The 12,195-nt window shown below is 40.2% G+C and overlaps 1 protein-coding gene across 1 annotated transcript in view; it reads left to right on the top strand.

The window, feature by feature from the left end:
- Positions 1-4,741: 4,741 nt before the first annotated feature.
- Positions 4,742-12,195, top strand: part of ipo7 (importin 7) — a 34,672-nt gene continuing 27,218 nt past the window's right edge. Inside the window, exons 1-3 of the mRNA XM_061882990.1 lie at positions 4,742-4,978; positions 10,449-10,530; positions 11,917-12,070. Coding sequence (XP_061738974.1) covers positions 4,895-4,978; positions 10,449-10,530; positions 11,917-12,070 — 320 coding nt within the window. The 5' untranslated portion in view covers positions 4,742-4,894. The remainder of the gene's footprint in view (positions 4,979-10,448; positions 10,531-11,916; positions 12,071-12,195) is intronic.

Here is a 12,195-nt window from a genome sequence, read left to right as displayed (position 1 = left end):
CTACTCCTGCTTGTCCTCTGCCTCGGAAGGAACGCTACCAGCGCAGCTATGCTCCCCCGAAGACGTAACACCTGAACTGTCCCTCAAAGTCACACACGCTAATAAGAGTTATATGGTGACGGCGTGGCGCAGTGGAAGAGTGGCCGTGTGCAACCCGAGGGTCCCTAGTTCAATCCCCATCTAGTACCAATCTCGTCACGTCCGTTGTGTCCTGAGCAAGACACTTCACCATTGGTCCTGATGGGTGCTGGTTAGCGCCTTGCATGGCGCTCCCTCCATCAGTGTGTGAATGTGTGTGTGAATGGGTAAATGTGGAAGTAGTGTCAAAGCACTTTGAGTACCTTGAAGGTAGAAAAGCGCTACACAAGTACAACCCATTTAGAACGCCACTTAGCTCACGACCACTGCTAAGGCGCTTCATCTACCGTCCTCATAGTGATCCATTAATTCACAGGCTAAAAATAATAATCCACTCAAATAAGTGAAAATTTGAAGTTATACAATAATCCATAAAGTTGCTTTGACTTTGACGATTCCACTAATATGCAAATTATGTGTGAACATCTCCATTCCTGCCCCGGACACATTAAGGATTGACTTGATTCCTCTTCAAAATAAACTTGTTTAAAACCGACAGGGACAAATGTCCTAATCACAGTTACCAAAATGATTTTCAAGGCATCGGACGAAACTAAAGAATCATATCCCGATTCATTACTGTCAAAGTACAAGTTGGGCCACAGATCTCTGATGACATTGTCAAGTTAAGTCCAAAGTCACCAAATTTATGCCTCGAGTCTGACTCATTTTTAGTTGCATGACTCAATATGACTGTTAAACCTCCATAGCACTAAGAATACAACATATCCCATCACCTTTTATTATGTTGCTATTATTAACAAAGCACTTCATTTGCTTAGATTATATTTTAAATACCACAAGGTACAAACTATTGCACAAATACTATAGTTTTCATACGTCTGCCAACGCTGGTCTGCTAGTGCTAATGCTCAGGAAGACCTGTAGCTGCTTTCCATTTACCTAGAAAGTGGGAAGTCGGAGCTGGGAATGACGTCACGCCCGAGTAGTGAGCTTTCCAGTTACGATGTCGGAAATCCAAAATGGCCACATCCACAAAAGCTATTTTTGCGCTTGCCTTGTCTTAATGCAAACAAATTATGTGAAAATATGTACATTGTACAACTTTCAAACACGGTTAGAAAACACGGCCACAATAGCTAGCGATGTACAGCGTATATACCACAATAAATAAATGCAGTCTAAACTAGTGACATTACCATATATAAACATACAGCAATACGTTGCATGTGGGGGATTTACTGCGACAAAAAATAACCAGAACTGGAAATAACGGATGTTTACATTCAGACCAGACATCTTTGAAACAAACTCAGGTGTGGTGAGAATGCTCTGACTTTCCGAGTCGGAAATCCGACCTCAAGGGGCGCTCCAGTTGAACTTCCGACTAGTAACGCAGAAATTCCAACTTCAAAGTAGAAATGGAACGCACCATTTGTCTTTACGACCACTGTATTAACTTGTACGATCCACTGAGGTCTGTGGTCGGCTGCAAATGTTGAAATTTTAAAAAAGTCAATCCAAAACATGGTTTAAAGACCTACTGAAATGAGATTTTTTTATTTAAACGGGGATAGCAGGTCCATTCTATGTGTCATACTTGATCATTTCGCAATATTGCCATATTTTTGCTGAAAGGATTTAGTAGAGATCATCCACAATAAAGTTCACAACTTTCGGTTGCTAACAGAAAAGCTCTGCCTTTACCGGAAGTCGCTGACGATGACGTCACATGTTGATGGCTCCTCACATCCTCACATTGTTTTTAATGGGAGCCTCCAACAAAAACAGCTATTCAGTCCGAGAAAACAACAATTTCCCCATTAATTTGAGCGAGGATAAAAGATTTGTGTTTGAGGATACTGATAGCGACGGACTAGGAAAAAAAAAAAAAGAAAAAAAGTTTTAAAAAAAACGCGATTGCATTGGAACGGATTCAGATGTTTTTAGACACATTTACTATGATAATTCTGGGAAATCCCTTATCTTTCTATTGTGTTGCTAGTGTTTTATTGAGTTTAACAGTACCTGATAGTCGGAGGTGTACGTCCACGGGTGTCTTGACGCCAATGTCTCAGGGAAGTCGATGGCAGCTTTATGGACGGAGCAAGTTCAGCTGATCTCAGGTAAAAAGCGAATTTTTACCACAATTTCCTCACCGAAAACTGCTGGTTGACATTCGGTCGGGATCCATGTTCGCTTGACCGCTATGATCCATGGTAAAGTTTCACCTCTGGGAATTTTAAACAAGGAATCACCGTGTGTTTGTGTGGATAAAGGCTAAAGCTTCCCAACTCCATCTTTCTACTTTGACTTCTCCAATATTAATTGAACACATTGCAGAAGATTCAGCAACACAGATCTCCAAAATATTGTGTAATTATGCCGTTAAAGCAGACGACTTTTAGCTGTGTGTGTGTGCAGCGCTCAAATTTCCTAATAGCCAGTGACGTCACGCGTACATGTCATCATTACGCGACGTTTCGAAAACGAAACTCCCGCGAAATTTAAAATTGTAATTTAGTACACTAAAAAGGCCGTATTGGCATGTGTTGCACTGTTAATATTTCATCATTGATATATAAACTATCAGACTGAGTGGTGGGTAGTGGTGGGTTTCAGTAGGCCTTTAAGCCTAACTTTTAATTGTTTTTTTTGTTTTTTTCTTCTTGTATCTATTTTACATTCTCTGCTGTTATTTGATTTGTTTTTATTTGTAGGTGTGCAGTGTTTAGGTCAATTATGTTGAGTATTGTGAATTATATGTGAATCACTCTGTGCTTCATGTTGTGCCAGTGCTGTTCAAATACATTTGGACTGACTGATCAACAACAGGGCCTCCAAATGGAACACATTATATTACACCAATTTACATGGCTTTACTATGTACAGTATGTTTGAAAATAATCCATCCATCCATTTTCTACCATGGGGGTGCTGGAGCCTATCCCAGCTGCATTCAGGCAGAAGGCGGTGTACACCCTGGACAAGTCACCACTTCATCGCATGGCCAACACAGATAGACAGAATTCATAATCACATTCACACACTACAGACTAGTGTTTTTCAACCTTTTTTGAGCCAAGGCAAAAATGAAAACTCAGTTGACAGTAAAAATTAATTGTCTCAATTGATGGATATGAATTCAAACCATAACCAAACATGCATCACTATACCTCTTGTCTCAAAGTAGGCGTACTGTCACATCACGCCGTGACTTATTTTGAGTTTTTCTGTGTGTAGTGTTTTAGTTCTTGTCTTGCGCTCCTATTTTGGTGGCTTTTTCCTTATTTTTGGTATTTTCCTGTAGCAGTTTCATGTCTTCCTTTGAGCAATATTTCCCGCACTTACTTTGTTACAGCAATCAATATTTCAGTTGTTTTTATCCTTCTTTGTGGGGACATTGTTGATTGCCATGTCATGTTCAGATGTACTTTGTGGACGCCGTCTTTCCTCCACAGTAAGTCTTTGCTGTCGTCCAGCATTCTGTTTTTGTTTACTTTGTAGCTAGTTCAGTTTTAGTTTCGTTCTGCATTACTTTCCCTAAGCTTCAATGCTGTTTCTTAGGGTTACTCACCTTTTATTTCTTTTTGGTTTAAGCATTAGATACCTTTTTTACCTGCACGCTGCCTCCCGCTGTTTCCGACATCTACAAAGTTCTTAACTACCGGCTGCCACCTACTGATATGGAAGAATATTACATGGTTACTCTGCCGAGCTCTAGACAGCACCGACACTTAACAACAACATATCATTCGCAGACTATAATTACTGGTTTGCAAAAAATATCTTTAACCCAAATAGGTGAAACTTGATAATCTTCCACAGCACACCAGACTGTATCCTGCAGCACACAGTGGTTGAAAAACACTGCTACAAAAATAATATGCAACATTATGCACTGTTTTTTAGTCAAAAATTGTTTTAGTTTTTTATATACATACTTTATTTTATTTTTTTTACAGTATCTGGTGCCAACTGAATGGTCGTATTTAAGATTTACTAAATATTTACATTTAGATTATTTTATAAAACGAATAAGCCGTTTTCAATAAATATCTGCATGCCTGTATCTTTAACATACATTTTTTGGTTTAATTTACATTAAACACAAACATTTTTGAGATTGGTTTCGACATTTTGTAAAGTCCGTGTCATAAGTTTTCAGTTTCCATTCAGATTTATTTGAATAAGGTCGCCCTCCTCTGACACTCACCGTTGCACTTTGCGTCAAGGTGTCAATCTTCCGTTTGCATAAGTCACTTTACAATGGTGTCATAAAGGAGATTACATCACTTTGCTTTTAAATTTACTAGTTGTCACTCCCTTTTTTCATATTAGTGTGCATTTTTTTAACATACGTCTTCAAACTCATCTGGGGAAAAAATTACCGCATTTTGGATTATGGACGACCAATAAATACAGAAAAATATTTTTGTGTTGCCAAAAAACACGTAACCAATATTTAATTTCAAAATATATATATTTATATATATATGTATATATATATATATATATATATATATATGTTAATGATTTGTTGTTTTTGTATGGTGAAGGAACATGTAGAAGTGAAGCGGGGTTAAGTTGCAGTACAAACTACAACTCCCATAGGTGTGCAGGCGCAGCCGGATATTCGTTTGCACAAATTTGGCGCTGCTTTATCCGGGTACTTCATTCGCTTCTTCCTTTCGCGCCGGGTAACCGGAGAGCCGTGCGTCCATGTGCGCAGTGCCTGAGAGCTGATAAGACATCTGAAATTGCTTACATCCCGAGCCGTTAGCAAGTTTTCGCGATGGATCCAGAGGTTTTGGTCGAGGCCCTGCGGGGCACCATGGACCCCAATCTGCGAGAGGCAGCGGAAAGAAAACTTACCGAGGTGAGGCTCAAAGTTAGGCTTCATGTTGAGCTCTTTAATGGGTGACGGCAGTTGTGGCGCCGTCTTGCAGCGGGCCTCGTTCGAGATGGTGCCACCGCGCAGGCTGGCTAGCGGGACTGTCTACGCGCCAAAACCCTGCTCTTTGGTCGGCAGACCGTTTCTCCCACCACGAACACGGCGACATTTGACCTCCATGTCGTTGTAAGAATCACGTTAGCTGGAATCCCTGGCCCCTGCTAGCTCAGCGAGCCAGCTGTGTGGCTAATGCTAACCTAGCTACCTCGTCGTGTCTCCCCCGAAAGAGCGATTAAGCCACTTAACCACACGCCCACGGTGGAAGTGAAAGCTAAAGTAACCCAATGTGAAATATGGTGATGGTATGACCTGAGCTATTTGGCACATTAAATGCAGACAATAATCCATTTCAGCCATAGCTAACAGATAGCTGAGTTCGAAGGAGGTTTACTTGTTGGCTGGGCTGTGCTACACATAGCCGCTGCTCACGTGTCACTGACAAGCGTGGAAGCAATGACTTGTCGTTTCAACAGCGAAATATACTTTTATTCCTTAACTACAGCCGACCTTTTCTCTACCACACTAATTATAACGGCGAAAATACGTGGCGTTTTTTGTCATTTAATTCAGTACATTAATTTGTCCAAATACTTCCAAGTTAGTTACAATGTGTTGGTTAATCAGAAATCGGTGTGGTTTTGTTGTAGGCACAATACCAATGTGAGCAATTTGTTGCGCATTTTGCAAATTTGTATAATGCGCAATCTTTTTGCAAATTGCTTCCAGCTATGTATTTGAATAATGTGTGGTGCACATTTTGCAAATCAATGGGCACAATTTGTATAATGCACAATTTGTAAAATGCACAATCATTTTGGCAATTTTGGAATTTGCTTCCAGTTATATATTGATTGTGTTGGAAGTTCTGGCTACTAAACCTAACCCTAAACCTTGATGCCATCTACGCAGTGTTGGGAGACTGTTTTGCTGTTCTTCTGTTCGATGTAGCTTTCTGTGCAGAATTCCGCAAATTCTTCTTCAGCCGTCCTCAAACCATCCATTTGCACAGTCGCGCCATTTTCAAACAAAATCTTGTCCTGCGATATGCAAATAGATTGCGCACAATGGAAATGGCGTATAATTTGAAAAGTGCGTGAGATTGGTGAAATGTTTACATTTTTACGTCGTATTCTCACTAGGGTTGGGTATCGTTTGAATTTGAACGATTCCGATTCTTTGTTTCGATTCCGATTCCTGACTATTCTCGATTCCGATTCTTCCTGTACCATCAATGTGTTTGACAGGTAGTTCCTAGAAGGTGGTATGTATTTTGGGTTGAGAGTTTACCATATCCCTGCAAACATAAACAAACATGCAATGTTGCTGTTACTGTTTAGCCCAGTATCAATTAGCTTAGCTCTAACGTTATTGCTTAACTAACCTAAATGTTGGATATTCCACCTCTGAAAAGGGATACAGTCTTTTGACTATGTGTGCAGTGACCTTTCTGTGGCACTCTTCCGTCTGTGGCACCGACATCTTCCCCATTGCCGCTACGGTGAACGGAGTACGCTGAGCACATCGCGGAGCCTGGCTAGCAGGTTTTAAGTTGTCTATGAGAAAATACGCAGGCTAATTTGTTAGCTGCCTCCACATTGGCGCAAAACACATTATTTATTGCAAATGTATTGTTTTACTTACCAAATTCGGACTGCGGTGCAGTCACCGAGGTGCCAGGCTGGGCGTCGGAGCCAGAGGAAGAGGCAGAGGAGGACGGTCGGGTATTTGTACTCTATGAACTCGGAAGTGCTTCATCATGTTCGACGTGCGCCCCCCTAAGCACGAAACAGTCCTGTCGCATGTGTTACATTTCGCCGATATTTAATTTTTTTTAGTAAAATAAAGCCACATTTTCGACCGCCGACGACCACTATCCATCTTGACTGACTCGCTCGGCTATGCTAATACTTCCGGCGGTGGGCGTTTCTTCGTTGGTGTTCAGCGGCTTCTTCTTCCGGTCCGCCGACTTATTCTTTTTTTTCCCGGTCGGCGGACTCGGAATCGAAATTTAAACTTTTGAACGATTCCAGGAGAATCGTAAAGTTAGTCTCAGTTCCAATTGATACTCGATACCCAACCCTAGCTATATATTGTTTGTGTTGGAAGTTCTGGCTCCTAACTCTAACCCTTGATGCTATCTACGCAGTGTTGGGAGACTGTTTTGCTGTTCTTCTGTTCGATGTAGGTTTCTGTGCAGAATTCCGCAAATTCTTCTTCAGCCTTCCTCAAACCATCCATTTGCACGGTCGCGCCATTTTCAAACAAAATCTAGTCTTGCGATATTTGAATAGCTTAAACACAATGGAAATGACGTATAATTTGCAAAGTGCGCGAGATTGGTGAAATGCTTACAACAGTTTTACGTCGTATTCTCACTGTCTGTGGTCAGTGCTTTAAACAAGTGTCAGCATTTTTGTCATTCACATATGTAACATTTGACTTATGTTTGGGAGATTGCGTGACTAAGCGGGAGGGTTACCGCGGTTTTAAATATCCATCCATCCAGTTCTACCGCTTTTCCCGTTCGAGGTCATGGATGGTGCTGGAGGCTACCCCAACTGCATTCGGTCGGAAGGCGAGGAACAGCCTGGACAAGTCGCCGCCTCATCACAGAGCTAACACAGACAACATTCACACATGTCATGCAAATTCTGATTTTGATGACGTTGTATTCGAGCTTCACGGTGGCAGAGGGTTTAGTGTGTCTGCCTCACAATACGAATGTCCTGCAGTCCTTGGTTCAATTCCACGCTCGGGATCTTTCTGTGTGGAGTTTGCATGTTCTCCCCGTGAATGCGTGGGTTCCCTCTGGGTACTCCGGCTTCCTCCCTCTTCCAAAGACAGAATAGGTTGATTGGCAACACTAAATTGGCCCAAGTGTGTGAATGTGAGTGTGAATGTTGTCTGTCTATCTGTGTTGGCCTTGCGATGAGGTGGCGTCTTGTCCAGGGTGTACCCTGCCTTCCGCCCGATTGTAGTTGAGATAGGCGCCAGCGTCCCCCGCGACCCCAAAAGGGAATAAGCGGTAGGAAATGGATGGATGTATTTTTAAAATGTGTAAAGGTACACTGCAAATTGTGTGATTTAGAGTTAATACAGAGGCCAGGTGGTGGCTGAAAACTTTATAAAGATTATAAGATTTTTATACGAAGGTCCTGGGTTCAATCCCAGGCTCGGGATCTTTCTGTGTGGAGCTTGCATGTTCTCGTGACTGCGTGGGTTCCCTCTGGGTACTGCGGCTTCCTCCCACCTCTAAAAACATGCACCTGGGGATAGGTTGATTGGCCCTAATGTGTAAATGTTGTTTCTCTATCTGTGTTGTCCCTGCGACGAGGTGGCGACTTGTCCAGGGTGTACACTGCCTTCCGTCCGAATGAAACTGAGATAAGCTTCGGCATCCCCCGCGACTTCAAAAGGGACAAGCGGTAAAAAATGGATGGATGGATGGGTTGATAGTGATAATTAATGATGTGAAAAATATGGACCAGGAGAAATGTATATTAAATGTTAACATTTTTATTTCGAATGCTACTTTTCTTATATTCCCCTCAGCTATCAAGGCCGAAAGGAAATGTCAACACAACCATGGAAAACACTTATTAATCACAAAGACTTAACAATAATGTCTTTAATTTAAGGTGAAAACATAAGGAATATGTAAGAAATTCTTAGGTGTAACAAAATAGTGCAAAAATGTAGACAGAAACCTGAGAAATATTTGTTTTTGCAGGTTTACTGCCAGGAAGGTACATGGTCATGTATTTTTACGAAAATGAATTTGCAGTAGTTATTTTAAGTGTTATTTGACCAAATTATTATTTTAAGGTAAGGCATTTGTTATTTTTTGTTTATTTTATTTATTCAGTCCTGCAGTTTTAGTTCCGTACATCCGAATAGGGAACAACAAGGGTTGGAAAGAAAAGATGAGCGAGGAGAAGGACTACTATCCTTTGGGAAAAATCCCCAAAATTGCCACACTGTTGAGTTGACTTTTCCTGTTTTGTTGTCAATATCTCCAATTTCTGCAACACACATTTTTAGTTTTTCTTCTCACTAAATACAGCATATCAACGGCAAGGTGGCACAACCAGACTTGATGGTTGATACCCTTATGTGATTAGTTGTTTAGCGTGTGCCTCCCGTTGCTCACTTCCTGTTTTGATAGGTTACCAGATTGCAAGTGCCTTTGTTCATGCAACTATCCAGGCTTCATTATTTTCAGTTTCTTTCGACGAAAAAAAAAAGAATCATCTTTCAACAACCCCAAAAAAAATCAAATGTTATATCAAAGGCATTTTTACGTATATGGATTACGTGTCATCCATCCATCCAGCGATTTTCTAGCCCTTATTCCCCTTTGGGGTCGCGGTGGGCGCTGGTGCACATCTAAGCTACAATTGGGCGGAAGGCGGGGTACACCTTGGACAAGTCGCCACCTCATCGCAGGGCCAACACAGATAGACAACATTCACACACTAGTGCCAATTTAGTTTTGCCAATTAACCTATCCCCAGGTGCATGTCTTTGGAAGTGGGAGGAAGCAAAAGTACCCGGAGGGAACCCACGCATTCACGGGGAGGACATGCAAACTCCACACAGAAAGATCCCCAGCCCGGGATTGAACCCTGACTACTCAGGACCTTCGTATTGTGAGGCAGACGCACTAACGCCTCTTCCATCGTGAAGCCCTACGTGTCATATCCGGATATGTATTGAAAATGTTTTTATCGGCCCAGCCCGAGTTAATACTACTAACCTTGAGCTTTGCGCTCTCCTATTATCTTTGCATAATGTTACTGTTATATTATGAGGTTATTTTTTATAATGTCAAATACTAATGATTGTGTATGAATCACTGTTGAATCGCTGTACTTGTGAAAATTTAAGCTTGCATCACTGTCAAAATTTTCATTGTGCTTGTGGAAATCCCATACTGTACTTGTCAAGTTGTGCAGAGAGTGAAAAACATGTTGTCTGGGGGAGGATGGAGTCCTTCTGCTCAAGTACAGTTTCTAAATACAGATCTATGCTTAGCCATGGGCTGTTTTTTGTTGTGCAAGATGGCCAGGTAGGGATTGAACAAGTACTGCTGTGATGAAATGTAGGACATGCACTATTCATATTAAGCAGAAATGTAAAAATATTTAGGTTAGAACTTAAGTTAATTAAGTAAATCCAAAATGGCTTTGTCTTACTCTTTATTCCAATATTTTTTAAAACTTGTGTTTTTTAAACTGTATTGGCCTACAAAAATCAAGAAGTGGAATGTTTTAATCTATAGAATATATTATAAAGAAGAATAATTTGTAAACTAAACTAATGTTTTGGTGTATTTTTAGCTTTAAAAAAAAAAAGAAGTTATGCTGTACCTAACGTTTACATTTCTGATTTGCAGTGTCACACCCAGGTAAACTTTTTGTCCACTCTGTTGCGCGTCACAATGACTGATCAGCTGGATTTGCCTGTCAGGCAAGCGGGTGAGTGTCATTTTGTATATTTACTGCAACGCTGTTTTTATTTTTTATTCTCATGGTCTGTGGGGTTTGCTGTGTAGTAAAGTTAAGACAAAAGATAAAACAGATGAGGCATTTCTGGTGAGATTCTATTTTTGTGTGTGTTTTTAATGCAAGTAAAGTGATTAATGTGAATCCGTCACTCATTTATTCATAAAGGAATATGATCATACCTAAAAAGTTTAACTACAATAAATGGATCCACCGTCAAACTCTTACCTACCAAAACATGAATTAACTTTAGTAAAAAAATTCTAGCTCACGGTGGATGACCTGTGTATGTGGGTCGTATAGAGAGAGATGGCTCATAAAAACAATGACAGTGGAAGAGAGAAGGGCACAGAGAACATGGGGTTTTGGGATAATTTAAAACTGAAAAAGACAAAAATTGTGGTGAAATGTTTGCCATGTCAAAAAGAACTGTAATTTTTTAACAGTACTCTATCAATTACACAACATTACCAGAAATCATCCTTGCATATATAAGTGCAGCAAACAAGCCAAAATGGGTAAGTCTGTTCGCAGCTAACGCCGTCTGATGCGTGTCATGCATAACAAATGTTTTATTTAAACACAGTTGAGGACATGTTAGAATCTACAGTTTGAATGTTAGTGCTAACTAGTTTTTTAATCAAACACCCTCCAATTAATACCCTTTTGAATGTGTTTGTATGAAATGGTTGACTACATTGTCACTAAATTTATATTTTATTAGTCTTTGTTTAGTTTAGTTCTTTTATTATCTTTTAGTTGGTTCCTGTTCATCTGGCAACACGTTTTCCTAATTTTTATTTATTATGTAAGTTATATAGCGATGCACATGTACAAGTTGTTGTACAAGTGCAGTTTAAATGTTATGTGCATTTATAGGACACCGTAATAAAGGGCATTAGAAAAATATTTTAATTTTAAACATTTTCCCAAAGTCGCATAAAGGCTAGAAAGTGTTAAAATCAATTTCTCGACTAATCAAATAATTTAATCAATAGATTACTCGATTACTATAATAATCTTTTGCTGCAGCCCTACATACAAGTGAGAGAAATAAGATAACCACTCTATAATAAGATGAAATCAAATTACAGGTGAAGATACCGCTGATTTTCTTTCTGATCGGATTCAGACTAAAATTCAGGCTGGTATCTCCTCTGACACAATCCATTTCCCCGTATCTATCTACATCATCAATATCCAATTAACAAGTTTTTGGTAAATGTAAATAATTAGTTTGATCACATTTTGAGTACATAAATATGTTTGTTTCACTACTCAAATGTTTATAAATAGGGTTTGAATATAGCCGATTGTTGTTCTGCCTCTTAACTTGTTTTTTCCCTGTTTTTAATTAAGGTGTGATTTACCTTAAAAACATGGTAACCCAGCATTGGTGCGATGGAGAGGCTTCTTCCACAGAAACACCCGCCAATAAAATCCCAGATGAAGACCGGCAGTTTATTCGAGATTCTATAGTGGAGGCCATCATCCACTCACCTGAGCGCATTAGGTGACCACACACACACGTCTCCCATGTGTTTAAGTGAAAAAAGTTGCGCAGCTGCAGATTTTGGCTGTGCCGCATTCTTCCACTCAACTTATAGCGGGACTGCACTTTTTGAGGAATAGTGCCTA

This window comes from Nerophis ophidion, linkage group LG02, assembly GCF_033978795.1.
Source record: "Nerophis ophidion isolate RoL-2023_Sa linkage group LG02, RoL_Noph_v1.0, whole genome shotgun sequence".
Taxonomy (NCBI): Eukaryota; Metazoa; Chordata; class Actinopteri; order Syngnathiformes; family Syngnathidae; genus Nerophis; species Nerophis ophidion.
This window is presented reverse-complemented; position numbering and strand designations above follow the sequence as displayed.